Genomic DNA, 27181 nt, shown 5'->3' with positions numbered 1-27181 from the left:
GTTATAGTACTTGAGTGGATTGGAAAAACATGAATAAGCTTGTGTGACCACTAAATTAAAGCTAGGACTTTTAGCTTTTATTATTCACGGTCCACTCCTATATAAAGCAGTCACAAACCAGCACAATAGCGACACAATCCTTTCAATAAATGATATTTTTATTGATGTGTCCAAGCATGTGTGCTGATGGTTATGAAGAAGCAGGAAGGGCCACAACACCCCTTAGAGGCTCCGTTATCACAGAAGAATTATGAGCAGTTTGAAAAAAAAAACAAAAAAAAAAACAAAAAAACAAACACACTGCTGATCAACAGTTCCACTTGTTCAGACATGAGGATCTTCATGAGCATTCTAAAGTTTGGAAGATTTGCATTATATAATCAGCTAATTTACATGTGCTGTGAATTACAAATATATTCAGATTCACCAAAGAGATCTGCGATCATAAAAAGGTACAAGGCCCCATGCTTTCTAATTACTAACAGTGAATGCCACTTACAGGTATAAGCACAGCTTTTCAAAATTGGGAGTCTTGAGAGAAGCACCCTAATTACTCAGTGAGTACAAAACAAAAAAACATAAGCATCAATAACATTTGTATGCATTTATGGATGATCCTCAGGAGTAAAAACAAATCCCACTGATGCATCTGGGCCAGTTTAGGCCTTAATAGTGGTACAAATATGAGGCCCAGATCGGCTGCAATTCAGTAGTGGGATTGTTTTTACTTCTTTAGCTCTTCAATAAATGTAGATGGCATTAACTGTCACCCTAATGACCCGATGTGGCCATCTTTGTACTCCACTGATGTAGAGGAGGTATCCTCATTACATACTCGAACAGTGATTAGTGGCAAACAGAAGCACCAGGCGAGCGATTACTTTTTACTACACCGATTTGTCACCGGTGACTACAAAGTAAAAGAAAAAAATGGCAGAAAAATGCCCAAATAGAAACAGACAAGTACTGGTGATTGCCAACGGGTTTGGTAAAAGCCAGTCCAACAAAAGTGACCTTTCAGCAGTGAGGTCTTATATTACATGGTGCCTCAAGCAATGCAGATTCTTTGCTGTGGTTGTTGTGGTTCCACAGGTTTTGTTTCCACCCACTGTGCAGTTTTGGCTGTTCTTACCCACCTTTGGGGATTGTCACTTCTTTAGGATTCTCAATAATATCATTTTAAAAAGTCCACCTGGGTGAAAGGATCCCCTTCGAAAAGATTCCACAGGTGAACAGGGAACACCAGAATTCCTGAGACACAATTAGATGATTTACTGTTATAGGACAGCCCAAAATATCAATTTTCGTTTGGACAGTTGTAAGTACTGTCCACTGGTACAGATTTTTCACCTGCACATGCCTAATCCACACCTTCATTTCAGCTGTCTAGGCATTTGATGCCAAAATGTGCCATTTATAAAGCTATGAACAATACACAAGCTAGAATGTGGGCACATTGCCATGCTTAATCTCCTCATCCCCTGGGATTTATATAGTTTAGGGAATCAAGAGCAGATGCAAAGGGAGGTAACATTAAAAATTCTCATTTACAAAAACATTCTCATTTATAGTATTCCCATCTGTGATGGAGCACTGAAAGTCTTCAGTCAAGCTAGTGATACAACTAAAATGTAAGTAAGCCCCAACAATGAACTGTTCTAAATTATATGTATGAAAATAAACAGTTAAAACAAATCACTTTTTAATAGTCTATTTCCTAGGCTCTCTGTCTGTGCTGCACATTTATCAGTTATATTGTTACTAGCTACTGTATATCCATGAACTACAAAACAGGTCTTGAACATTATGGAGAAGACAAGAGGGTTGTAGCCCTGCTCTTTAGTGAAATTCAGGACGTGAAGGGAGAGAGAATTATCTGCTCTTAGTGAAGACGGCTGCACATAAACAACCAAAGGGTACACAAAGAAATAAAACTCCAAATTGAAAAGTTAATATGCAATTTTGATGTACATTTCATGCGTTTAAAAATGCCTTTATTATATTTCTCACGATCCGGGTGAAGGTCCACTTTAAGGCCTGTCAGACGCTAGACTTGTACAACAAATTGCTTTAGTATGCAAATAAGCCATTATTTGCGATGTTCTGTAAGAAATAAAGCCAAGAGCTACAGAAGGCACCAATCTTTTATTACTGCAGAAAGACGTACTGTACCCAATAAAAGAAACATCACTGCTGTAATAATCAAGGCAACCTGGAATTTAGCAATGCCATGATTAAAGTCCCATATAAATGCCATAAATGGACCTCATATTCTGCACAGATTTTCCTACTTCCCTTGTATAGTAATCCCAGGCTGTTATAAACCATGAACTGGAGAACTTATGCTGTTTTAAAATTACAACTTCAGGATTCCCGAAACATTTTTGTCCAGACTTTCCTTTCTAGCTGAGCATTGTCGAGCTCTGATGAAAGGGGCTCCAAAATGTGTTGCCTGTTTAAATGATTACTGTGGCAGAAACTATATCTGGACTGTCAACAATACCTTGGTACTATCTTTACCTTACCAGCAGTCAAAAATTAATTTTGTATGGAGTTACTCTTAACAGGAAACAATGTGACTAAATAATGGTCTCCTCCTGCTATGCACCTGTCAAAAAACCCTGGTGCCTTTACTTATCATTCTGATCATTGCTGTGAATCCCAAAACTCACCATTCGTGAAATGTAATTCTCAAACACACCCCTAGGAATGCCCCTTGTCTCTAGTGAATGGCTACTCAAGCACACTCTATGCCTTTCACCTGGAAGTAACAGAATTTCAAGGTTGCTGTGGCAAAGATTAGGGAGACAGAAGTGGAGGTTAGAAGTAGAGAGCACCAGAGGGTGTAGAACTCTGTTTGGGAGGTTTTATTTAATGATGTTGAGTAAATAAAACCTATAAAGATCAGAAACATGGGAATGCCACTGTTGAATTGGGTTTAAAGGTGCAAGCATCCAGCCATCATCCTGATCCTTGTTTTACTCTCAAGTGATTCACTGACCTCAGACACATGCACAGAATGAAAATTCTAAATTTGCAAACTAAAGCAGGCCATACATGGGTTGAATTCCGAACGATTTCTTGATCGAAAATTGAAAAAGTCATGCGTTCTACCACCAATGATTTTGAAAATCGCTCGTTTGCATGCCCGATAAACGAAATGGGGAGGAACTATGAAAATCGGCCGGTGCCACTGCCCCACTAACAGCGAAAATCAGCTGATTATTCTTGGGTCCAATTTTCTAACGAAAAATCGTTCAAAAATCCACCCATGTATGGCCGGCCTTAATTGGCTGCAAGCTCCGGAGCCAATAAAAAATGTAATAAACAATAAATCTCACAGGTTGCCTTTGTATGGCGAATGAAAGCTTCTGCTTAAAAATTGCAATCGACTCAGGCTCATGCCCATTGGGCATTTCGTGCCAGTGCATGAGATCCCAGCATTTTCAGGCCAGTGGAAAGCACAGACACATAGTCCAGCCCCACTTCCGGCAGCCTGTAAAACTATTTGGGAGGCTGAAAGCTGCTGCAGCTGGATGGTGCACTGTGTGGCACTGATGTTAAGGGACTAATGCCTGAAATGCAAGCAGTCTGCTGAAGTTCTTGGCTTTTGTCCCCGTTTTACAGTCTGCCCGTAGTGAAGCTGGACAACATACCCACAGCAGAATACCAGGATGTCTTACACTGGGGCTAAACTTCCAGTGTGCATGAGAAAATAATTATTCCCTGCAGGGGAAAATTCTACAAGAGTGATTGAGTTGGAAAAGTACATCTAACCTCATATTTATTTCATATGTCACCATAAACTTTTAACAAACGTAAGGGCAGCAAAAACAGACTACTAAGAAAGAAAAATGCAGTTTGGCTAGTGAATAAACACCTCATTAGAGCAAACAATATGTGTCCTCCATACCTGACCCATCTGCAGTGACTGAGCTTGCATTAATCCCAGACAGACCAAACAGTGGACATTCTCTGTCTGTGTTCACATGACCCCACTTGTGGCATTTAATACACCGGACGTTGCGAACCTGAAAAAATATAAAAAAATGACGGATGGATTATATAGCAGATTTAAAACATTTTTTTCTTAAAGTGTTACTAAACCTAGGACCCTGCATTCACTATATCTGGTCTCCCACAGTACACAGAACATGGAAATGCAATTATTTTAGTAAATATAAACTGCTAAATACCTTTTCTAATCATAAGTCAGAGCAGTCTTCTGACTTCTATCAGTGTTCAACCAAGCACTAGCTAAAGCTTGTAGGAAGAGGAGGATGCAAAACCCTTGACCCTTGTGTGACCAGTGCAGATTGGCCCTGTGCTGATCACATGCACTCTACCAAAAAAAAAAAACAAAACAAAAAACTCTCTAGCAATACACACCTAACTAAGCATGTGCAAAATGCCTACAGTTCAGTCTGTCTTATCAGGAGATAAGAGGTGGTCGCTTAAACAAGGGGAAGAACAGAGCAATCAGGATCAAACAGCCTTTTTACACAATTCAGAGTATTAACCCCTTAAGTTAATCGGTGAGTATAACAAGCATGCTTTACTGCATATACAGGCTGATTTTACGGTTGTGGGTTTAATAACACTTTACATTTTTCTTGCGTCTTTCAAACTTCATCAAAATGACCCTGACTTGCAGTATCGGTGCCTGCCAACACTGCTGTCATCGGTCTTGCCCTGTGTTTCCAAACCCCACTTTCTCTGAATTCCCTGCTTTGTGTACTTTACCATGTTGCTCTTAGCAATCAAAATGTTACGTGGGTGTGAGATCAAGCTCAGGTAACACCAGCACTGTAATGTAGGACTCACCAGATATAAAGACCCTTGGCTCAGTTGAATTGATTAAACAATTTTGACTACAATGCTAAAAACAAAAGCTTCATTTACACGGGTGCTGAGGCCCACACACTATGAATGTGCAGTGTGTTTATGCAGCTTGAACTGTCAGGTGCTGCATGCAGGCAGACCGGGGAAATCTAATGGGGATGCAGCCACTTGTACTAATTTGGCAGACATGTAGGTGCAGATGAGTGGCCCTAAACACAGATTGTGATTAAGGATATTATTATACAGGATTTATATAGTGCCAACAGTTTGCTCAGCGCTTTACAATAGGACGGGAGACAATACAGCAACAATACAGTTCATACAAGAGGGATAGAAGGGCCCTGCTCCTTGCAGCTTACAATCTAGGATGACAGCTCTCTCATCTGTGACTATTCACCAGAAAACACACTGCAGAACATTGCGACATTTCAAGTGACCAGAAGAGGCCAGACCGTGCTCCAAATACCACAACAAACAACTGTATTATTCTGCCACACAAGTGACTACACAGGGTCTTTCTTGAAGCTGTCAAAAAAATACACAAAATGATGACTCTTACCTGTATGCCAAAGGGCTGATCTCTGATATTCATGTCATCTTTAGCATACCTGTAATAAAAAAATAAAGAAATAAATGCCTACCTGTAGAGAACAGTAAATATTCTAACCTTGATTAACAATTTGCAGTGTATTAAAAGCTACATAAGAGCCTGCAAATCTTTGAAAGTATCCAGTATCCACACTGGTGCACCTAATGCATGCTACGGTTCCTCGAGCTAGTTCGTAGTTCACAATAGGATGCACGAGCCGGTGGGGAAGAACTATAGTATGCAGTAAAGAAGGGATAAGTAATTGACAAATACAGATGTGCTGAACGCAGCAGTGGCATCTGAAGGCCAGGATAACTTTACATGTTCTCTTTTACAGGGTTGGCTTTGTTTACAACTGATCCGGTGGTAACAGGGTCACCTTAAAGAAATTTGTGCGTGACTATTGCTGAACTAAAAATGCTATCTGCCTGACTCTCTCTTGCTTCAATCCTTTTCCGAGTCACAAAGCACAAGCGTGAACAAGTGAAGTCAGTCCTAATCTGTATACTTTTTGGCCACTAACTCAAAAAATACTGAAGGGGGGGGGGGGGGGGGTCATAACTGTCAATCTATTTTCTCTTTATTCTCTTACATATTCTAAAGCAATCAATATTAGATAACTTAAATGATAGGAAAGAGATTGTGTTAATTCAAAATGCTTGTGTTTTGAAAGCATTGTACCTTCTACCTGTGAATCATCCTAAAAACAGTCAAATAGAACTAAAGGAAATTGAGTTCTGATTAGCTGTAAATGCTCCCACAAAGGAAAATCAAACCTATCACTGCTTGTAGTAAATTTAAAGGATAAACGCACTTTAATCCGTTTTCTGCATCTGCCCTCTTGTCTCTTTATGCAAACCCTCCTTAAATCCCTATACCTGCCCAAGGAGGTGCATCTTGTGCTCTATTCTGACTGAATCTAGAGCACAGACCAGGTAATGTGTAATATTGTGGTGCTGCGCTAGTAAATGCACTGTTAATAATAAGTCACAATGTGAATATAAATACAGTGGTACCTTGACCTACGAGTGAATTAATGTACGAGTTTTCTGAGGTACGAGTCGTCACTCAGTCAATTTTTTACTTTGTTACACAAGCAAAAAAATTGAGGTACGAGCTCAAGACGTCGCTGCTAGATGGTATAGTGAGCAGTGACGCCACAGCATCCCCCAGCCTCCAACACGCTCTCTCGTTCTCTTCACCTCCTAGAGTAAACACTGTGATTCGTTGTACTCGTGGTTACTTGCTTTGTGCTTCGTGTTTTGTGCGAAATCCTTCTAACTTTCTTATAACCATGTCTCCCAAGAAAGTAAGTGCTAGTGACAATGCTGAGAAGAAGAGGATGATGTCCATTGAATTAAAGTGTGAAATTATCGAGAAACATGAACAGGAACGGATTAAGGGCATTTTAATTATTTTCAATAGGGAAAATTGATTTGATGTGTGAGCAAATGGAGCTACAAGCTCGGCCACGGAACAAATTAAACTCGAATGTCAAGGTACCACTGTAGTGAACAATAAACCCCCTATGAAAACAATTCCTGAGTATCTATGAGACTAAATAAATAGCATATGTAAAAATACGACCAATAAGACCCCGAAAAAAGACAGAAAAAAAAAACCCAAAAAAAACAACACCTCCCCTTATTGGGCTAGAATTAGCCACACAGGAGTAAATAAATGAAAAAAATTATAAATAAAAATGTATATATGCATATATGCAATAAGTGCCGTGATAATGAATATAAAACCATATATAACAGTACTAGTATATAAATAAAATAGAGTGACACAAAACGCATGTATATATTCTACATTCCCAAGATCAACTAGTGTATAAAGAAAATAACAGTGATCCCAATGGGGGATGAAAAGCAAAGTGAATCTGTGACACCACAAATTGTGGTAAACGTGAAAAAAGAAAAGGGAGTATAGGCTAAACGCTTGTGAATAACAAACAATCACTGAATAAATATGTGACCCCCCCCTACCCCCACCAGGGATAGGTGCAAATGTGTGCCAATACACTAAAGTGAACAGAAAAAAATAGGCTGTGTTGCCTATAAATAATGAAGTGATGAGTGACCCTAAATGGGGGGTTCTAAAATAACATGTGAATATGTGACACCAAAAGTGCCTCACGCTGTCCATAAAGCCCCATACATAAATCCTCAGTGGATAAACCACCAACCAACATGAACTAAAAAGTCCAAAACCATGAAATGGTAGAGTGTCCTAAATAATAATCGCAAACGTGAAATAAATGGCCAATTAACTAAAAAGTCCAGAACAATCCAAATGATGGAGGTGTTGCATAGTCCTGTAATCAATGAGAACATGAAACAGGATACTGTGAATCCCACACTAGGTGCAATGGCCCCTCACCTCCATGCGGTGACCCTACAGGGTCAAAACGCCTTTCGGTAACAAACACCACCGGTCTGGAACCCGGACCCTCTCCAACGGATGCAAGGTCCACCTCTGTGTCAGTTTCCCTCACTGGTGGGCAAGGTCCCACACATAGCCTCCTCAAAGTGGTCCTGGAAGTAATTGCTACTCATATGGCCAAAGAGAATAAAAGATGCTCCCACAGTGTATTAAAGTTTAATAACTCAAATAGTAAAAAAGGTACCGGTGGTGTTTGTTATCAAAAGGTGTTTTGACAACGCAGGTTTTCTTACATGGAGGCTGTTATTGCTTGCTTCTCAGTCCTCAAATGCTACTTGTCGGACTGCAATGACAATCTTCTGCATTTAATACTCTCATATATACATACATATACACGCACACACACACTATATTGCCAAAAGTATTGGGACATCCCTCCAAATCATTGATTTCAGGTGTTCCAATCACCTCCATGGCCACAAGTGTATAAAATAAAAGGCATGCAGACTGCTTCTACAAACATTTGTGAAAGAACGGGTCGCTCTCAGGAGCTCAGTGAATTCAAGCGTGGTACTGTGATAGGTTGTCACCTGTGCAATAAGTCCATCCATGAAATTTCCTTGCTACTAAATATCCCACCGTCAACTGTTCGTGGTATTATAACAAAGTGGAAGCAACTGGGAACAACAGCAACTCTGCCATGAAGTGGTAGGCCACGTAAAATGACAGAGCGGGGTCAGCACATGCTGAAGCGCACAGAAGTCGCCAACTGTCTGCACAGTCAATAGCTAAAGACCTCCAAACTTTATGTGGCCTCCAGATTAGCACAACAACAGTGCGTAGAGAGATTTATGGAATGGGTTTCCATGGCCAAGCAGCTGCATCCAAGCCTTACATCATCAAGTGCAATGCAAATCGTAAGATGCAGTGGTGTAAAGCATGCCGCCACTGGACTCTAGAGCAGTGGAGACGTGTTCTCTGGAGTGATGAATTGCACTTCTCTGTCTGGCAATCCGATGGACGTGTCTGGGTTTGGCAGTTGCCAGGAGAATGGTACTTGCCTGACTGCACTGTGCCAAATATAAAGTTTGGTGGAGGGGGATTATGGTGTGGGGTTGTTTTTCAGGGGTTGGGCTTGGCCCCTTAGTTCCAGTGAAGGGAACTCTTAAGGGGGCAGCATACCAAGACATTTTGGCCAATTTCATGCTCCTAACTTTGTGGGAAGAGTTTGGGGATGGCCCTATCCTGTTCCAACGTGACTGCGCACCAGTGTACAAAGCAAGGTCCATACAGACATGGATGAGCGAGTCTGGAGTGGAGGAACTGGACTGGCCTGAACAAAGCCCTGACCTCAACCCAAGAGAACACCTTTGGGATGAATTAGAGAGGAAACTGCAAACCAGGCCTTCTCGTCCGACATCAGTAGCTGACCTCACAAATGCACTTCTGGAAGAATGGTCAAACATTCCCATAGACACACTGCTAAACCTCCTAGAAGAACTGAAGCTGTTATAGCTGCAAAGGGCGGGCCAACTCAATATTGAACCCTACGGACTAAGAATGGGATACCATTAAAGTTCACGTGTGTGAAGGCAGGCCGACCAATACTTTTGTCAATATAGTAGTGTATATAAGATTAGGACTTCTGAATTTTCTGTAACTTTACAACAGTACAGCTTCTGTGTATCTTGACCGCTCATGCAGATACTGCAAGTCTTCTCCTCCAGCAATCAGCTTCCCTGTACAGATTCACACAGGAAAGCCTTACTTTGAGTCCATTCAAAGTTCTAATTTTTAACTGAATCCCTGATGAAGGGGGAGTTCCTTTGACCCCCGAAATGTGTTGGCTATCTTTTAGAACAATACCAATACATCAATTTGGACACTCCTTCCATGTATGCACTTTTTTCTGGCTTCTGTGTATCACACTTTGCTGGTTTTCTGTGTAGAAAAAATTTGTTAAATTAAAGCCAGATGAAAACTTCCTTACTTTTCTCGAGGGGCCATCTTCTGCCATTCAAATTTGTATTCAGTTGTCTCTCCTTCCTGTGAACGGAGGAAAGACAGAGAAAAAAAAAAAAAAAAAAAAAAAAATCACATGGAAATGTATTACTATTGACATAAAGTAATAGTGGACAAAAAATGTTTACAGGCTAACTCCACCTTTAAGAATACGTTAACATGGTACACTCATATGCAGGGTGTAACATGGTGGCAAGCCGACCCGCCCCACCTCCAAATTCACCACAGACCCCCCCCCCCCCAATCCGACAACATGCGGGTGTTCTCCCCGGCGTAATTGTCAGCTGTAAATTTTGCATGGCTGTGCTGGAGGAAGCGTCTGCAGGAGCCACTGACAGCAGTTACAAAGCTTTACATGCTCATTTGAAAAAATGAATGAATGCACATTTTTTTCCTGCACTTTTTTTTTTTTTTTCCAAAAGGTGGATTTAACCTTCAAACCTAAATTCATTGCTTGCCCTTTTTTATATTGCCAGTTTTCTTAATATAATGTATATTCAGTTTGTTGGGTGATTCCATACACTTTTTTTTTTTTTAAATGGTCTGTAGTCAATGTGACCTCCTATACTTATGTAAATGGCTCATTTACACCAGCAATCTTAAAGTGTTACTAAACCGAGGACCCTACGTTCACTATATTTGGTCTCCCAAAGTACACAGAACATAGAACTGCAATTATTTTAGTAAGTATAAATTGCTAAATACCTTTTCTCATCAGCAGTTACAGCAGTCCTGTGACTTCTATCAGTGTCCAGCTGAGCACTGGTTAATGCTTGAGGAGTTTTCGTTTTGCTCTAGGAGGATGCAGAACCCCTGACCTCTGTCTGGACAGTGCTGATTGGCACTGTGCTGATCACATGCACTCTCCCAAGAAAAAAAACTTCTCTAGCAATACACACCAAACTGATCATGTGCGGAGCGACTCCGCAGGATATGTCTCATCAGAAGATAAGAGGTGTAAACTGGAAGAAGGGGAGGATCAGAGAAGTCAGGATCAAACCGTGTCTTTACACAATGCAGAGGAATAACCTTTTAGGTTCCACAGCGAGTATAAACAAGCATTCATTTCTGCATATACAGACTGATTCTACGGTTGTGGGTTTAGTAACATTTTAAGCTAGCCAGACACTGTTCCAATTTGGCTGCTCCAGGAGAGACCTGAAGAATTTTGATCAGTGCATGGCCTCCTCCTCTTGACAGGAATTGATTATTTATTGACTTCTTTCAAAAGGGACATGTTGGCAAATTTTTGGACAATCAGTGGCTGCAGCCAATCAGTTGTAGGTGCTCATGTCAGAATGCAAATGTCCCATCGGGGTGATTCCTCCATCCACCTTCTGGATCCTCTTGAATGAAAAAAAAATAAAAATTATATATCTCTCTCTCTCCATCCACCTATGGCCAGCCTAATATGCAGATTTTACAGGCTACCTGAATAATGGAAAAGAGCAGGTATAGAATTTACAAACACATCAAAAGGAAATAATGAGACAACTGGCCATAATAACTACATTTTCACTAGCACCTAAAGTGAGAAAAATGAAATGGATACTATAGGATACAGAGATGAGTCTTTTCCACCTAGTCATGCCTAGACCCTAAAAGCTCTGCACATTCTGTAATCCAACAGTGACACCAAGAGGTTACAGTGAGGATCTGCAACCCAAATGAACCATCATTGACACCTGGTGCTCCATCATGAGTGCTATACAGGAATAGGGCAACATTACTTTGATTACATTGCTACATGTGGGAGTGGTGTAAGAATGTGTTTTCCAAGTTAATGTTCCATCACAGGTTTACTTTCATAATATCGATGAAACCAGAGTCACAAATTATCTAAGTATCTTATTATAAAATAAATGCCAATTGTCTAAATACAGAATAGAAAAGTACCCGGTACACTACCGGTAACGGTGTTTCTGGGAAATCTTCCAGGACAGCACACCTGAGAGATGACTAGCTCCAGCTGACAGGAAACACAATCAAAAATTGACAGTTTAAATTCCCCGCGCTTCCCTCCACTCCTCAGTTTATGCAAGAGTATTCCTGCACCCCGGTGCATGAAAGGTATTCTACCTCAGGTTAATCAACACCAGATATGATTGGAAAGTAGGCCTGCCATCCTGGATGATTTCCCAGAAACACCGTTACTGGTAAGTGTAACTGGTACTTTTCTCCAGTCATCTTCCAAGATGGCACACCTGAGACAATAAGCAAGGAACTCAGCCCTATCATAGCGCGGGACTACTGCCTGTAATACCCTTCTGCCAAACTCCAAGTCCTGTGGTGAACAGCTCTACTCTGTAGTGTCTCACGAAGGTGTCCTGACTTGTCCATGTGGCTGCTTGGCAGATCTGTTCAATCAATGCTCTGGCCCTCTCCAACCAAGAGATTGTCAGCGATCTAGTAGAGTGAGCCCTCAGGTGTGAGGGAACTGAAACCCCTAAATGCTCATAAGCTAAAGGAGATGGCTTGTCTGATCCTTCTAGCTATTGTCAGTTTAGATGCTTGCTGACCCTTCCTCGGACCGCTAAGCAAAATACAAAAGGTTACTCTATTTAAATAAGTCAGCAAACACCTTCTGACATCTAAAAAAAAAAAAAAATCTCTCTTTCATTCTTAGGGTTTTGACAAAAAGACAGTAGGACAATCTCGTGTCTTGTGAAAATGCAATGCCACCTTGGGCAAATAAAGGGGATCCTGTCTAAGCAATAACCTGTCCTCCAATACTACCAGGAAGGGTTCCTTGATCGACAGGCTCTGAAGGTTACCTATCCTCCTTGCCGTTGTGATGGCAAACAGAAAGACTAAAAGATAATATCCTGAAATCTGTGCCACTGGCTCAAATGGTGCCTGGTAACTGTTCTAACACCAGGAAAACTATGCATCTTAATAGGGGCCAGGGAAATAGGGGTCACTTTTTCCCTGGCCCCAGAAACCTCTTAACTAGAGGCTCTGATGCAAGTCTCTGGTCCAAATAGACCGATAAGGCCACCACTTGCACCTTTAGGGTGTTAACCGCTATTCCTTTATCCACTCCTACCTGGAGAAAGTCTAAGATCACAGGGACCATGGGAAGAGAAACTCCCTTTTCTTGGCACAAACTAGCAAAACACACCCACACCCTGGCTTATATCTTTCTAGTCACCTGTTTCCTACTGAGGAGAAGAGTGTCTATGACCTTCTCGGAACACCCCCTTCTCCTAAGGATCTCCCTTTCAAGAGCCAGGCCGTTAACTGAAAAAACTCTGGATTGGGGTGCAGTGTTGGCCACCGCAAGAGAAGATCTTTCCTGACTGGGCGACGCTGTAGGGGAGCCATGGACCACCTATTTAAAGTGGCGAACTAGGCTCTTCTCAGCCACCATGGGGCTAGCAGGATCAATCTCCAACTTGACCGGCTCAACTTCTGTAGCACTCGCGGAATCAATGCCAGAGGGGGAAATGGATATGCCAGCTCGAAGTCCCATTCCTGCCCTAATGCGCCCAGACCTTTGGACCCCTGTTCATAGGCCATGGAGAAATAATGCCTCACTTTCCTATTATTACTGCAGGCAAAAAGGTCTATTTCTGGGTTGCCAAAAACCTGACTTAACTGCAAAAAGTCCTCGGGATCGAGTTCCCACTCTCCCCGGTGGATTAACTATAGGTTGAGAAAGTCTGCTTTTGTGTTGGCCAAGCCCTTTATGAGTACCACAGACACCGAAAGGACTCTGCTCTCTGCCCATCCTAGAATCTCCTCAGCTAGGTCCAGGAGGTTCCAGGATCCGGTGCCCTCCTGATGATTCAGGTATGCTACGGTTGACACATTGTCCAACAGAACTTGGACTTCTTTTCCTCCAATCCTGTCTTCGAAGAACTTCAAGGCCTGACCTACTGCCAACTCCCTGTAATTGGAGGAGGTGCCCCTTAGGTGTGGCTTCCACAGGCCCTGAGCTTGTCGGTCCTCTAGATGAGCTCCCCAGCCCCACTGGCTTGTGTCTGCGGTTACCCGCAATGGGTCCTATCGTGCCCACAGACTTCCTCCCCCCCAGATTCTGGGGCTTGATTCACCATCTTAGCGAGTCTTGATAGCCTGCAGGAGTGACACCCTCTTGTCCAGATAACCCATCTTCCTGTCCCACGAGAATAGAAGAAAGACCTGAAGCTCCCTGGAATGTAGCTGCGCCCACTTCACAGCCGGTATACAGGCTGTCATGAGCCCTATGACTCTCATGATCTGCCTCCGGGAGCAATCTGGAGCAGTTATTAATCCAGAAGCGGCCCCCCCTACCTTGTCGATCTTTTATTTGGGTAAAAAGAGCCTCTGGACCCTGGAGTCCACTACGTACCCCAGGAACAGCTTGCTCTGGGAGGAGGGCTTTTCTCGATTGACAATCCACCCCAGAAATTCCAAGGTGAGGATCACTTTTTCCAAATCTCTCAGGACTTGCTGCTGTGAGGACCCGTAGATCAACAGGTTGTCTAGGTAAAGGATGAAGGAAATCCCCTGAGAGGTGTAAATATGCCACTACCTCAGCCAGGACTTTGGTTAAGATTCTCGGACTGGCCACCAGCCCAAACGGAAGGGCTCGGAACCGCCAACGACTGACCACCTTCTCTGTGAATATAGCGAACCGTAATGCTTGGTATTGCAGGGCAATGGGAACATGGAGTTAGATGTCCCTGAGGTCCACAGTGGCCATAAACAGTTTGTTTACAGTGTACACAAACTTCTACTCACTCTCCATACAAAACCTTTTGTACCGCAGGAACCCATTCAACCTCTTTTAGGTTTATGATCAATCGGAATTTCCCCGAAGGCTTCGCGACCACGAAGACATGGGAATAAAATCCCCGGGAAAAGCTGGTCCGTTGGCACTGGGACAATTACCTCTTGATCTGCTAGATCCCTGATCCCTCCCAAGAGACCCACTGCCTTTGCCCTGTCTCTGGGGGGTAAGTTAACACAAAGGCATGAGGTGGAGTGAAGAGAACTCCAGTTGATACTCCTTTATCAACTGCAGGATATACAGGCTCTCCGAAATATTCCCCCACTGCTGTAAGTTTTTGTTGGCTCTGATTAAGGGAGGCTCGAAAAACCTTTTTACCCTTACCCTTCTTAGTCTTGATGAGGAAATTCGTTCCCTTTTCAGTTGGACCTGGTCCAGCCCTGAGTCAAGCAGTAAGGAACCCTCAAAAGGCAGACCGCAGAGCCAGGCTCTTGATGTGTGATTGCCCTCCCAGGCCTTAACCCACACCACCCTCTGGGCTGAGTTGATAAGTGCTGCCATCTTAGCTGATGTCTTGACCATCTCTACTGCTAAATAGGCGACTGCCTTACTGACCACTTCCAGGAATTCTAACACCTCTTCTGTCTGGGCTTCTCCCTTTTTCTTGGAACCCCGAGAGACATGTTCAATTACTCTATGCATCAGTATTCCTTGTGATGCAAGCGGATGCCAAGGCTAGAGCCATAGTAGCTGCGTTAGCCTCCCAGGCTCTATGCAATAGTGTCTCAGACCTACGGTCCATCTGATTCTTGATGCTACCCGAGTCCTCAAAGGACAGGTCTAAGTTTTTAAACACTTGTGATAGCGCCGCGATTAATCTGGTGGTCTTGAAGAATTTCTCTTCCACCTCTTCCTCAAAGGGGCACCGTCTTTTCCAGGTCTCCAATTTTAAGACTCTCCGCTCAGGATCTTTCCATTCTCTAAAGAAAATATCTTTGAGAGCTTGGTGTACAGGTAGTACCCTAGTTTGTGGCTTCACCAACCCCCTATACATCTTATCTTGAGCGGTCTGTGTAGGTGGTTCTGGGATGTCCTCTGACGCATGAATAGCTCTTAGGAGCACCTCCATATCATCCACTGCAAAAAGGTGTCTACCTGGTCTACACTCCTCACTAGCCTTGCTATTACCTTCCAATTCTTCCCCCTCATCGAGGGAGCTTTGGTCAGAAACCTCAGCCTCCTCCAGATCTTTCGCCTCTGTGGCCTGTGAGGATGAGGGACCCAGTCCTCCTCTCTAGATGTCAGAGCCATCTTGAAGGATTATAAGGTGACTAACATCTCTGTTTGCACAGACAAAAACATTCTTCATAACTGCCGAGGTTTCTTTCCCTGATAACTTGTGCATACATTTGTAATAGAAGGGTCTGGCATGGTCTTTCAGAACTTTATCATTGCAATAATCACACAGTTTGGAACGGAGGGGGTACCTTCTTCTCTCTTGGGCAGTTCCGCATGGCTCTAGGGCTCTAGGGAAGGAAAAACAAGGGGCCCAATTAAATGGTATTCTCTCCCCCCCAGGCACACCTGAATGGGAGTGGGTAAGGACCTACCTCCCCTCCTCTCCCCTCACCAGCCGTGTCAGACTCACCGCCTGTGACATTCTCACTGGCTGCAGCCACTGTCTTCTCTTCCATCCTTAGCAGGGCTGTTTGGGTCTGCGTTGCCTTCGCCGAGCTCCTGGGTCCATTCCCAGGGGTAATTTCTGGAGGCTCCTAACCGGCCTAAGGAAAGAAAACTGCTGACCGTCGCTGCCATCTTTAGGGCGGAAGTCCCACCCTTGCCAGAAGTGTACTGAGAACGAGGCTTGGATCGCAGTCCTGCTCCTACTTCTGGTCCTGCGCCCCCGGCCCTGGGCTCTCTCTGCCCACCTGTGCTTCTGGCAGACTAGACGCTGACTCCATCTCGGCCGCCCCGTCACTCTACAGGGGTGCACCATGTAAATATGTGCCGGCCAGCAATCCCCCATACCCGTGAGAGCCATCTCGCAGCCCGGTCCTCTCCTGGACAAACCTCCCTGCTCCCCCCGGAAGAGGGAGGAAGGACGCTTGTCCCAGAAATTCCAGGAACACCTACCCGGTGCCTGGGAAGTTCCCCAGCATTGGGAACCCCTGGAGTGAGTAAGTGACCCCAGCTTCAGCCTGCCCTCTCTGGCTCAGCTGTTCACCCCCCACCTTCAGGGGGGACCTTCCAGCCCCTGGCATTCAGTCTGAAGAAAATAACAAATGTTTCGCTGCAGAGGCAAACACAACCAGAAAACTGAGGAGTGGAGGGAAGGGCGGGGAATTTAAACTCTGTCAATTTTTGACTGTGTTTCCTGTCAGGTGGAGCTAGTCATCTCTCAGGTGTGCCATACTGGAAGATTACTGGAGAAAACAGTTATTTAATAAAGTGTTTTTAAGGCCCTGCTGATCGTGGTGATGGAATGCAACTTTACAAAAAGGTACAGTAAGCTCCACTGTACGTGAAATGCTTTGCTTACCTCTTTTATTTCTTTATTGATGACCCATGTGGAGGAGGGAAGACAAAAGAAAAAGAACAATTAGAATTTAGGAAGACAACAGACGAAGAAAAAAAAAAAAAAAAAAAAATGTATTGCTTACATTTCACCCTCATCAATTTTCAGAATTAAAATAAAATTATAAAATTACCTAATTTAACTTTTTGCTTCATTTGGCCCTGGTTCACATTGATACGGTTTTTGAATCGCATGACATGGTAAATAAAATGTTTTCCTATGGAGGGCGTTGACATATATGCAGTCCACATGCACTGTGTTTTGAAAAAGGGTCCTGTGCATGTTTTGCAGTGCTATCCAATTTTGAGCTTGATAGCACCTGTATGAAATGCATTGGGATTCACAGTCAAAATGTATCTTAATTGCATTGCAGGTGCTACTTGTATCCCACTTGAAATCTGAATAAACTTGCACTGCTTCAGGGTGAACCTAGCCTTAATTTTTACTGTGTAGTCACTTCCTGGACACATTAGCTCTTGCCCCGATTGTTCAGACAGTCCTTATGGTGAGAGACCGTTTTGTGGCTGGGAAATGTAACTGCAGGCATGTTTTAAAGTTTAGTTGACAGATTCACTTTAAAGCGTTTGTAAACTGACATGCACCTGTGTCCAAACCAATGGAAGAAACGTCCACACATATCCAAACAGCAAGCACAGAATATTTAAAGCGGAGTTCCACCCAAAAGGGGAAGTTCCGCTTTAAGCCTTTGCGTTCCGCTCCTCATTAAGGATTCGCACCATTGTAGAGGGGGTACCCGAATTTGACAGGTACCCGCTCCCACTTCTGCTGCGATCGCCTAGGTGATCGGAATTTGTCACCCCTGGGACACGTAACGGATCCCAGACTACTACAGGGCCATTCACAAAGCGCAGTGCTTCTCACGCATGCGTAGTGGGCACCTGGTTGCGAAGCCGCAAGCTGTCACAGCTGGGTGCCCACACTGAAGATGCCGGTGCCGGGGAGAGAAGACGGCTGGTGAAACCAGCCATGGGGAAGAGGCCGCTGGACCGAGGGACAGGTAAGTGCCTGCATTTTAAATCTCAACAGCTACAGTTTGACTTTTTTTTTTTTTTTTTGCAGCTGGAACCCTGCTTTAAAATTGCTCCTAAATAACATTCTTTCTTGTGTGTTTTTTTTAAAGATTATATGGAAATTGTTATGCACAGTATGACCTTTTCCATTAGCCTACAGGGCACTTATACCCCCTTCCTGCCCAGCGCTGTTGCACTTTGAATGACAATTGCGCGGTCATGCAACACTGTACCCATATGAATTTTGTATCTTTTTTTGTGACAGATAGAGCTTTATTTTGGTGATATTTAATCACCTCTGGGTTTTTTATTTTTTCTTAAACCAAAAACCACTGAAAATTTTTGGAAAGAAAAAAACGTTTTTTCTTAGTTTTTGTTATAAAATTTTGTAAATAAGTGATTTTTCTCCTTTACTGATGTGCGCTAATGAGGCTGCAGTGATGGGCACCGATAGGCTGCACTGATGGACACTGATAGGTGGCACTGCTGAGGAGGCACTGGTAGGTGGCACTGATGGGCATTGACAGGCATCACTGATGGGCACTGAAAGGCAGCACTCATATATGGCACTGATGCACACGGATAGGCAGCTCAGATATGTGGCATTGATGTGGCACTGAAATGTGGCACTGATGGGCACTGGCATGGATGAGCACTGAGAGCTGGCACTGATGGACACTGACAGGTGGCACTGCTGGGGCTACACAGATCATCAGGGCACACTGATCATCAGTGCTCTGATGATCTGTGTACATGTCCCCTCCGAGGAATGCCAATTACCGGCTCGCCTCTCCTCACGAGCTGTCAGTGTGACAGCTCCTCGGGAGAGAAATGCCGATAACCAGCATTTCCCTGTTTACATGTGATCAGCTGTGATTGGACACAGCTGATCACGACCGAGCCAACATCTTTGGCTCTTTCCGTGGATCAGTGATCCGCTCTGTCCGAGGGACACAGCGCACTGCCGATCGCTGCACTGCACACTCCGGGAGCCGCACATGCATGGTTAGAATGGGAGGACGTCATATGAAAAAAAAAAGAAAAAAAAAAAAGCAACTTGAATATTCTACAGAATTTATTTAAAGAATTTGGTTAAAAATCATTATCAGTAATTTACCCTTTTCAGCTCCTGGTGGTGCTTCATACATGAAATTCAACCCACTCTTTACCTTTTCATCACCCAAAAGTAACCTGTTGAGATGAGAAAAAAAAATTAAGTAGAAAATCAAAATACATACACAGTGACCGACGTACACTAGATGTAGTCTAGATCCCTAAGTGGATGTTATCTGTAGCCTGGCATTTCGGCAATCCAGGGATAATATTTTTCAGGTTACAAGGAATAGGATTACTGCATTTTTTTCTGTGATAACAATTAAATCAGCACAACTTTTTCCACTTGTGTATTACAGCGTTTAGTAGTTCATTGGCAGATATATTGATAGTCCAGTGTATTGAGTGTATATGATACATAATTGACTTGATGGCCATGAGCTGTCCAGGTCCTGAAGCAGCAAAGCAACTCCAAACCATAACATTACCACCAACTATCTTTGATTGATCAGTCCACAGTCCATTGTTCCAGAAGACCAGGTCTTTGCAAATATGTTCAATGGCAAACTGTAATCTTGCTATAATGTTCTTTTTGGAGAGCAAAGGCCTTTTTTCTCATGCCGGTTGAATCAGTGCAATCAATTTCTGACTTTAACCCCAGCTGTTGCAAGTTACCTGAACATCTTGCAATTAAATTCTGGGGTTATCTGAGAATTTGCTGCACCAGCCAGTCCTGGATGAATTAGCAGGTTTTTTTTTTAAGCTACGTCATTTGTAGATTTATTTCCTTACAGTGGAATAATGGGTTTCAGATCATTTGGCAATCTTTTTAAGTCCCTACCAGACTGGCATGCATTCACAATTGTTTTCTGAGGGCCTTTAAGAGCTCTTTTGATCTTGGCATGATGACACCACAATAGCAAAGAAACCACCGGACTTTAGATGTCGGAGACCTACATAAGACAGGTTCCACCTGCATTCTCCCCAATGGGGTTTCAAAGCGATTGTAAATCTATGATTTTAATTTTTTTTTTAAATAACAAATATGTCAAGCATGTCAAAACCATTGCAGAGAGAAGCCCTGATCCTCCTCTTCTCAGGTCCCATGCTGATGCTCCTGGATGCCCGCCTTCCACGCATGAATGCCCCCATAACAAGCCACGTGAATATTTCAACATCGAGCTCAAATAAGTATTGGGGGGACAGGGGACAGGTGAGAGAGCAGGCCACAGAATGCATTTAGGTGACAAACCTAACTTTACAACCGCTTTAAATATTGGCACCTAATCTGGAACATAAGGTTCTAATTTCATCAAATCTGAAGTGGTGGTAAATGTATAGGTGCACTTCCTTTTTCCGCATGACAGATTGTATTTTTATTCATTTAGATCAAGAGTCTCCAAACTTTATAAACAAAGGGCCACTTTACTGTTCTTCAAACTTTAGGGGGCCCAGACTGTGGCCAATGGCCTGGCATCAGTGGGAGTAAACAATACCCCATCATTGTATTAGCTGGAGGAATAGTGCCCCATTGTTAGTATCAATGAGAGGAATAGTGCCCCATCATTGGTGTCAGTAAGAAGACTAGTGCTCCATCATTGGTGTCAGTAAGAAGACTAGTGCTTCATCATTGGTGTCAGTAAGAAGACTAGTGCTTCATCATTGGTGTCAGTAAGAAGACTAGTGCTCCACCATTGGTGTCAGTAGGAGCAATAGCATACCATCACTGGTATCAATGGGAGGAATAGTGCCCCATTGTTGATGTCAGTGGGAGGAACAGTCTCCCATCATAGGTGTCAGTGGGAGGAACAGTCTCCCATCATTGGTATCAATGGGAGGAACAGTGCTTCACTGACAGTGTCAGAAACTATGCCCCACTGTTGCCCCCAAGGGCCAGATAAAAGCAAGCAAAGAGCCACATCTGTTCCGAGACCACCGATTTAGATCATTGAAATGAATACACCATGTCAATTTTATTTTATCTTTGCAATTTTTAATTTTATCTTTGCATTTGTCTGTTTGCATGGAGTTCATCTATAAAAAATACAGTTATCTATTAAGCGTAACGTGGAGTCATACAAATTATATATGTTTTCCCTGTGGACATTTACCCATTCTGTTTTGCAAAACAGATAAATGTAAATAGAGAGCCAGTTTTCCAGCATATGCAATACACTATACTGCCAAAAAGTATTGGTCGGCCTGCCTTTACATGCACATGAACTTTAATGGACTCCCAGTCGTAGTCCGTAGGGTTCAATATTGAGTTGGCCCCACCCTTTGCAGCTATTAACAGCTTCAACTCTTCTGGGAAGGCTGTCCACAAAGTTTAGGAGTGTCTATGGGAAGGTTTCACTATTCTTCCAGAAGTGCATTTGTGAGGTCAGGTACTGATGTCGGACGAGAAGGCCTGGCTTGCAGTCTGCTCCAATTCATCCCAAAGGTGTTCTATCGGGTTGAGATCAGTACTCTGTGCAGGACAGTCATGTTCCTCCACCCCAAACTCACTCATCCATGTCTTTATAGACCTTGCTTTGTGCACTGGTGTGCAGTCATGTTACAACAGGAAGGAGCCGTCCCCAAACTGTTCCCACAAAGTTGGGAACATGAAATTGTTCAAAATGTCTTAGTATGCTGACACCTTAAGAGTTCCCTTCATTGGAACTAAGGGGACAAGCTCAACCCCTGAAAAACAACCCCACACCATAATCCCCCCTCCACCAAACGTTACACTTGGCACAATGCAGTCAGGCAAGTACCGTTCTCCTGGGAACAGCCAAACCAAGACATGTCCATTGGATAAACAGACAGAGAAGAGAGATTCGTCACTCCAGAGAACACATCTCCACTGATCTAGAGTCCAGTGGCGGAGTGCTTTACACTACTGCATCCAACACTTTGCATTGCACTTGGTGATGTAAGGCTTGGATGCAGCTGTTCGCCCATGGAACCGTATTTCATGAAGCTCTCTATACACTGTTGTGCTAATCTGAAGGCCACACGAAGTTTGGAGGTCTTTAGCTACTGACTCTGCAGACAGTTGGCGACTTCTGCACACTGTGCGCTTCAGCATGTGCTGACCCCGCTCTGTCATTTTACGTGTCCTACCACTTCATGGCTGAGTTGCTGTTGTTCCCAGTTGCTTCCACTTTGTTATAATACCACTAACAGTTGACTGTGGAATATTTAATAGCAAGGAAATGTCACAGATGGACTTATTGCACAGGTGGCAACCTATCACAGTACCACACTTGAATTCACTGAGCTCCTGAGAGCGACCCATTCTTTCACAAATGTTTGTAGAAGCAGTCTGCATGCCTAGGTGCTTGATTTTATACACCTGTGACCATGGAGGGGATTGGAACACCTGAATCCAATGATTTGGAGGGGTGTCCCAAACCTTTTGGCAATATAGTATATTTTGCATTTATGAGTACAACATGTGAAAACCATAACTTTTGGGCAGGACTTTAGAAATGACCAGTGAATATAATCGTTGGAACATACCGATTGTTATAAGACTCTTGTTCTTTTAGGTACTGCTGCATTAGATCATCTTGCTTTTTCTTATCATAAGATATTTTCTGTTCTGCCATCCATACCTAGGACAAAAAACATCAATAAATGTTAGGAAATATCATACAAGAAGGGAACAAGCGAGTGCACGATAAAATATAAAGCAGCAACATGAAAGGATGAACCTCTATGTCCTCAAATATGAATGAAATGTAAAACGCAGCGCTGTATAATAAACCAATGACACAGGCAAGGAACTCCACTGGCTTCTTACAGCATACAGGGAAGACTCCAGAACACCAACCACTGGCCTCTCAGAGCATACAGGGATGGCTCAAATGGTCCCTCTCCACCATAGATAAACGATGCCAAAAACGATGTATTCCACCTTAAGGGAAATGGCTCACAAAAACAAGCCACAAACAGGAGCGCTAATAGTGTAGTATTCTTTATTAAATATTTATAGCTTAATCATATGCGCTTCACTTCCGTTTTAGTCACTTTATTTGCTCATTGGTTTATTATACAGCGCTGCATTTTACATTTCAAATGTTAGGAAATGCCTAAAATTCTGAAACAATCTGACAAAACTGGCTCAAAATCACAAATCTTTACACAAAGAAAAGCATCTCTAACTGTTAGACTGCAATTTTCAAATCCCATTGGATGCTGCTGAAATCACATCGACTTTGTCTGAAAGCAACACCTGTTATGTTAGCTTTGCAAATTGAGCCTATTGCTGTCCTGATTCTCAAACATATAGAGAGCAATTAATAGGCAGCTTTTTCTTCAAAATGCTAGAATGCTAGGTTACTGGCTGTGATGCCGAAACAAAGGTTTATTGGATCAAAAATTATTTTTTTGCATACTTGTCTTGGGCCAATGACTTAAAAACGATTAATGCCGCATAAAGTGTTATTAAACCCATGACCCTGCATTCCCTATATCTGGTCTCCCACAGTACCCAGAACATGAAGATGCAATTGTTTTAGCAAATGTAAACTAAATACCTTTTCTCATCAGCAGTATACAGCAGTCTTGTGACTTCTATCAGTGTCCGGCTGAGCACTGGTTAAAGCTTATAGGAGAAGTTTTCATTCTGCTCTGACTGTCCTATGAGGCTGCATAACCCTTGACCTCTGTCTGGACAGTGCTGATTGGCCCTGTGCTAATCACATGCACCATGCCAAAACCTCTCTAGCAATACACACTAAACTAAGCATGTGCAGAGTGACTCCTAGAGCTCTGTACTATCAGAAGATGGACTGCGGACAATAGAAGAAGGGAAGGATCAGAGAATACAGGATCAAACAGCCTTTTTACACAATGTGGAGGATTAACCCCTTAGGTTCCACAGTGAGTATAACAAGCATGCTTTACTGCATATACATACTGATTTTATTGTTGTGGGTTTAGTAACACTAAGTCAGCATGGGAGTCAAACATTTTGTGATTTGAAAAGATCTTAGTACATGCTAGTCACTATACAAGGTGATCCTTACCTCACCCTGAATCACGTTAAATAAAATGGGAGGATTCTGGATGAAAGTTTAAATACTAAATAAAGCAGTCTTAGTATCAGAGGTGCCCCTTACTAGGCTGAGCTTTATACTGGGGCTTGAGTTCCTCTTTATAATTCCATTGCATTTAATCGCTATAGCCAATTATCCACGAAAATGCAGTCCAAATGTAAACAGTGGAGGTGGACTCAATTACTGTGTGTTCAAAGAACCCTATACCGGAGACTGCCATCACTGAACACTACATCTAAAAATTACAGTTGCCTGGCCGTCACTAACCACAGACAAGTATACATGGAACGATTACCGACTTACCTTGTTACTTGCTTGTTCTGGGACAGTTACAGTAAAAGTATTTAAAACAGAACTAAACCCATTAAATTAGACTTCATTCACACCATATACGCAGAAAAACTGATGGAAAAACCTCCCAATTTTCACTTGCAGAAACACGAGTTTACATCAGTTTTCATGCACATTTCAGTGAGTTTTATACACGTTACAGATTCCTGTGCAGAAAAAAAATCTACACGTGATACTAGTGTTGTGGTGTGACTTGGGCACATAGAGAACAGATGTTTTCTTTGTGCCATTGCAAAACGCATGCAGAAAAACTCATGTCTCTACACCATAGTGTAAACAAAGCCTTTTTAATGGTTTAAAAAAAAACCAAACAGTTACATTCTTGGCATGCCGGAAATGCTAACTGTCACATTTGCTTCTGCTCTCAGCCAAACTGTCAAACCATCAAATGACTGGCGTCATATCTGATCACATGTGCACCACCATGGCAGTTGCAGACCAAACAGAAGCTAAGATGGCAGCTTCCTTTACTAAAAAACGAAATGAGGGTTTAGTTCCACTTTGAATCAACGAACGTGGATGGTTTTCTTTAATGCCTTCACGCCCGCAATCTTATGTAAATGTTTTCCAGAATGATGCCAATGCTGGGAATATATTATTAAATGTCAGTCTCTGAGAGCCACCAGCAGGCACTTTGCATGTTTGGTGGCTCTCTATCCCAGCTGTCACTGACTTCAGTCTCATTGACAATCGGTAATCTTATCAGTTCCTGATCATGAAATCATTATGATATGCTGATCCCATGCCTTTAGATGGCAATGAAGCCCTAAGGTGACAGCATTCGTCCTGTCCAATTCCAGGTTGTTGTTAAATGTACTTGTACAGTTAGAAAACTTAAATTCATATCAAACTTAAAAGCAAACATTATATTGTAGCTTACCAATTTTTAGATGTGATGGTTGCATTAGTTTTCTTTTTTTTTTTGTCTTTTACTTTCACCTTGTGATCTGACCAGTAGTTCTGTTGAAAAACAATGGACTAAGCTATCCTACAGATGCAGCAGTTAGAGGGTTGCAGCCACTCCCCCTGATGTCTACAATGCAACGCGTAGATAGGGGCTATCTGATGTGCACAGTACAGATGGTCTTACCGATTGCATGCGCATAATGTGGTACTGCTGAATTTTACTGTTTCACATAGGAGTGCGCACTTTTAATTTGAAAAATTGGTTGGTTTTAACTATATTAGTTCACGAGAGTTGCTCTCTCCTTTATGTCATGTTTTACACGGAAGAACCTGAGAATATTGCTTGGGCTCTATTGAAATCGGCACCTCTGGGATTGGGAGGATTTAACCCCACATGTGCGGTTTGACCATTTATCTTATAGTGGTCAAATATATCCAGTAAGGCTCCTGTATGGCACACAGTGTGGAGCCCAGATTGCTTGAGGTTTTATTTTGTTTATTCAATGTCACAGGAGAGTGGACTTGTCTGATGTCAGTCTGGATCTGAAACTGATTTACGAGCACAATAACTTTTCTGTTTACGGATACTTTATGGACATTAATATTTCAGTAGTTTAAAATCTTCACATATATTTTTGTGGATTTATAAAGATTAATATGTAAAATGTGCATTCTTTTCTTCTGGGTACATGAAAATTCAGTTGTGAGGTTTTTGTTTTTTTAGCGCTGCACTTTTCCCACTATCACATTTAGAGGGTTGAGACAAATCATTTATCACTGACAGGGGTGATTACAATGATCACTTTTTATTTATGTAAAATCACTATTCCAAAACGAACAAAAACTGTTTTCTGTAACTGATTATAAAGTATTATGTGAAGTTTGTTATTGTATATAAATCTGATAGTACATCTAACACTATCCTCTTCCCAGGACAAATACTGCTATCCAAAAGGTGTCTCAGTTGCTCCTTCATCCAGAGTGAGGGCAATCTAATACAGGAGGTGTGTAACTGGCCAGATCACCAGGGAAAAACATGCCTGTTGAAGGGGTCCTGCATGGTGCCACAAACGTTGCACTTTCCTATCTGTGATGTGATCACTCTTCAATAATAAAAAAAAGTTTGGACTCAATCTGAAGATCCGTGGTGTGCTGGCAAATACCTTCACTGGACCTGGCAGCAAGACTATTACGCCTCATGCACACTGGACGTTATAAAAATGCCAGTAGCGTTAGCTGTAGAATGCTGCAATAAAAACAAGTTTTTTGGCGGTTTTTTAGCTTTTTTGCATTAGCTTTTTTCATCGTTCTTTAGTGTTTTTCAGCATTTGTTTTTTAGCAAAGTTATACTCCCACAAAATCTTCAGGCTGAAAAACGCTCATAAACTCCAGATAGCTGCATTTTTTTGTGTATTTTTTTGTGTTTTTCAGATTTTATCAGTGTTAAAGCATTTTTACAGCTAAAAAACTCCTCTTGAAACCAACTAGTTCTGGGTATTTTTCCAGCCAGAAACCGCTCCTGCTAAAAAAACGCTGATTAAAGCCTATGTGTGCATGAACACACAGGATCACATGCTGAGGAGTTTACGGGCTGTAGAAAAAACGCCAGAAGCCAAAAACAGCAGCTGTAAAAATGTCCAGTGTGCATGAGGACTAAAAAGA

The 27181-nt window shown here is 42.5% G+C and overlaps 1 protein-coding gene and 1 pseudogene across 1 annotated transcript in view; both read right to left on the bottom strand.

Moving 5' to 3' along the window:
* Positions 1 to 27181, bottom strand: part of CIRSR (corepressor of RBPJ and splicing regulator) — a 65130-nt gene that overhangs the window by 35165 nt on the left and 2784 nt on the right. Inside the window, 6 exon segments of the mRNA XM_089690482.1 lie at positions 3914 to 4031; positions 5402 to 5450; positions 9810 to 9865; positions 17095 to 17105; positions 19279 to 19352; positions 22722 to 22816. Of these exon segments, the coding sequence (XP_089546608.1) occupies positions 3914 to 4031; positions 5402 to 5450; positions 9810 to 9865; positions 17095 to 17105; positions 19279 to 19352; positions 22722 to 22816 (403 nt within the window).
* Positions 9825 to 16149, bottom strand: LOC149451615 (uncharacterized; annotated as a pseudogene).

Source organism: Staurois parvus, unplaced genomic scaffold (genome assembly GCF_062004578.1).
Source record: "Staurois parvus isolate SC_StPar_1 unplaced genomic scaffold, SC_StPar_1.0 ptg000530l, whole genome shotgun sequence".
In the NCBI taxonomy this organism is placed as follows: domain Eukaryota; kingdom Metazoa; phylum Chordata; class Amphibia; order Anura; family Ranidae; genus Staurois; species Staurois parvus.
Note: the sequence above shows the minus strand (reverse complement) of the source record. Positions and strands in the feature narration are given on the sequence as shown.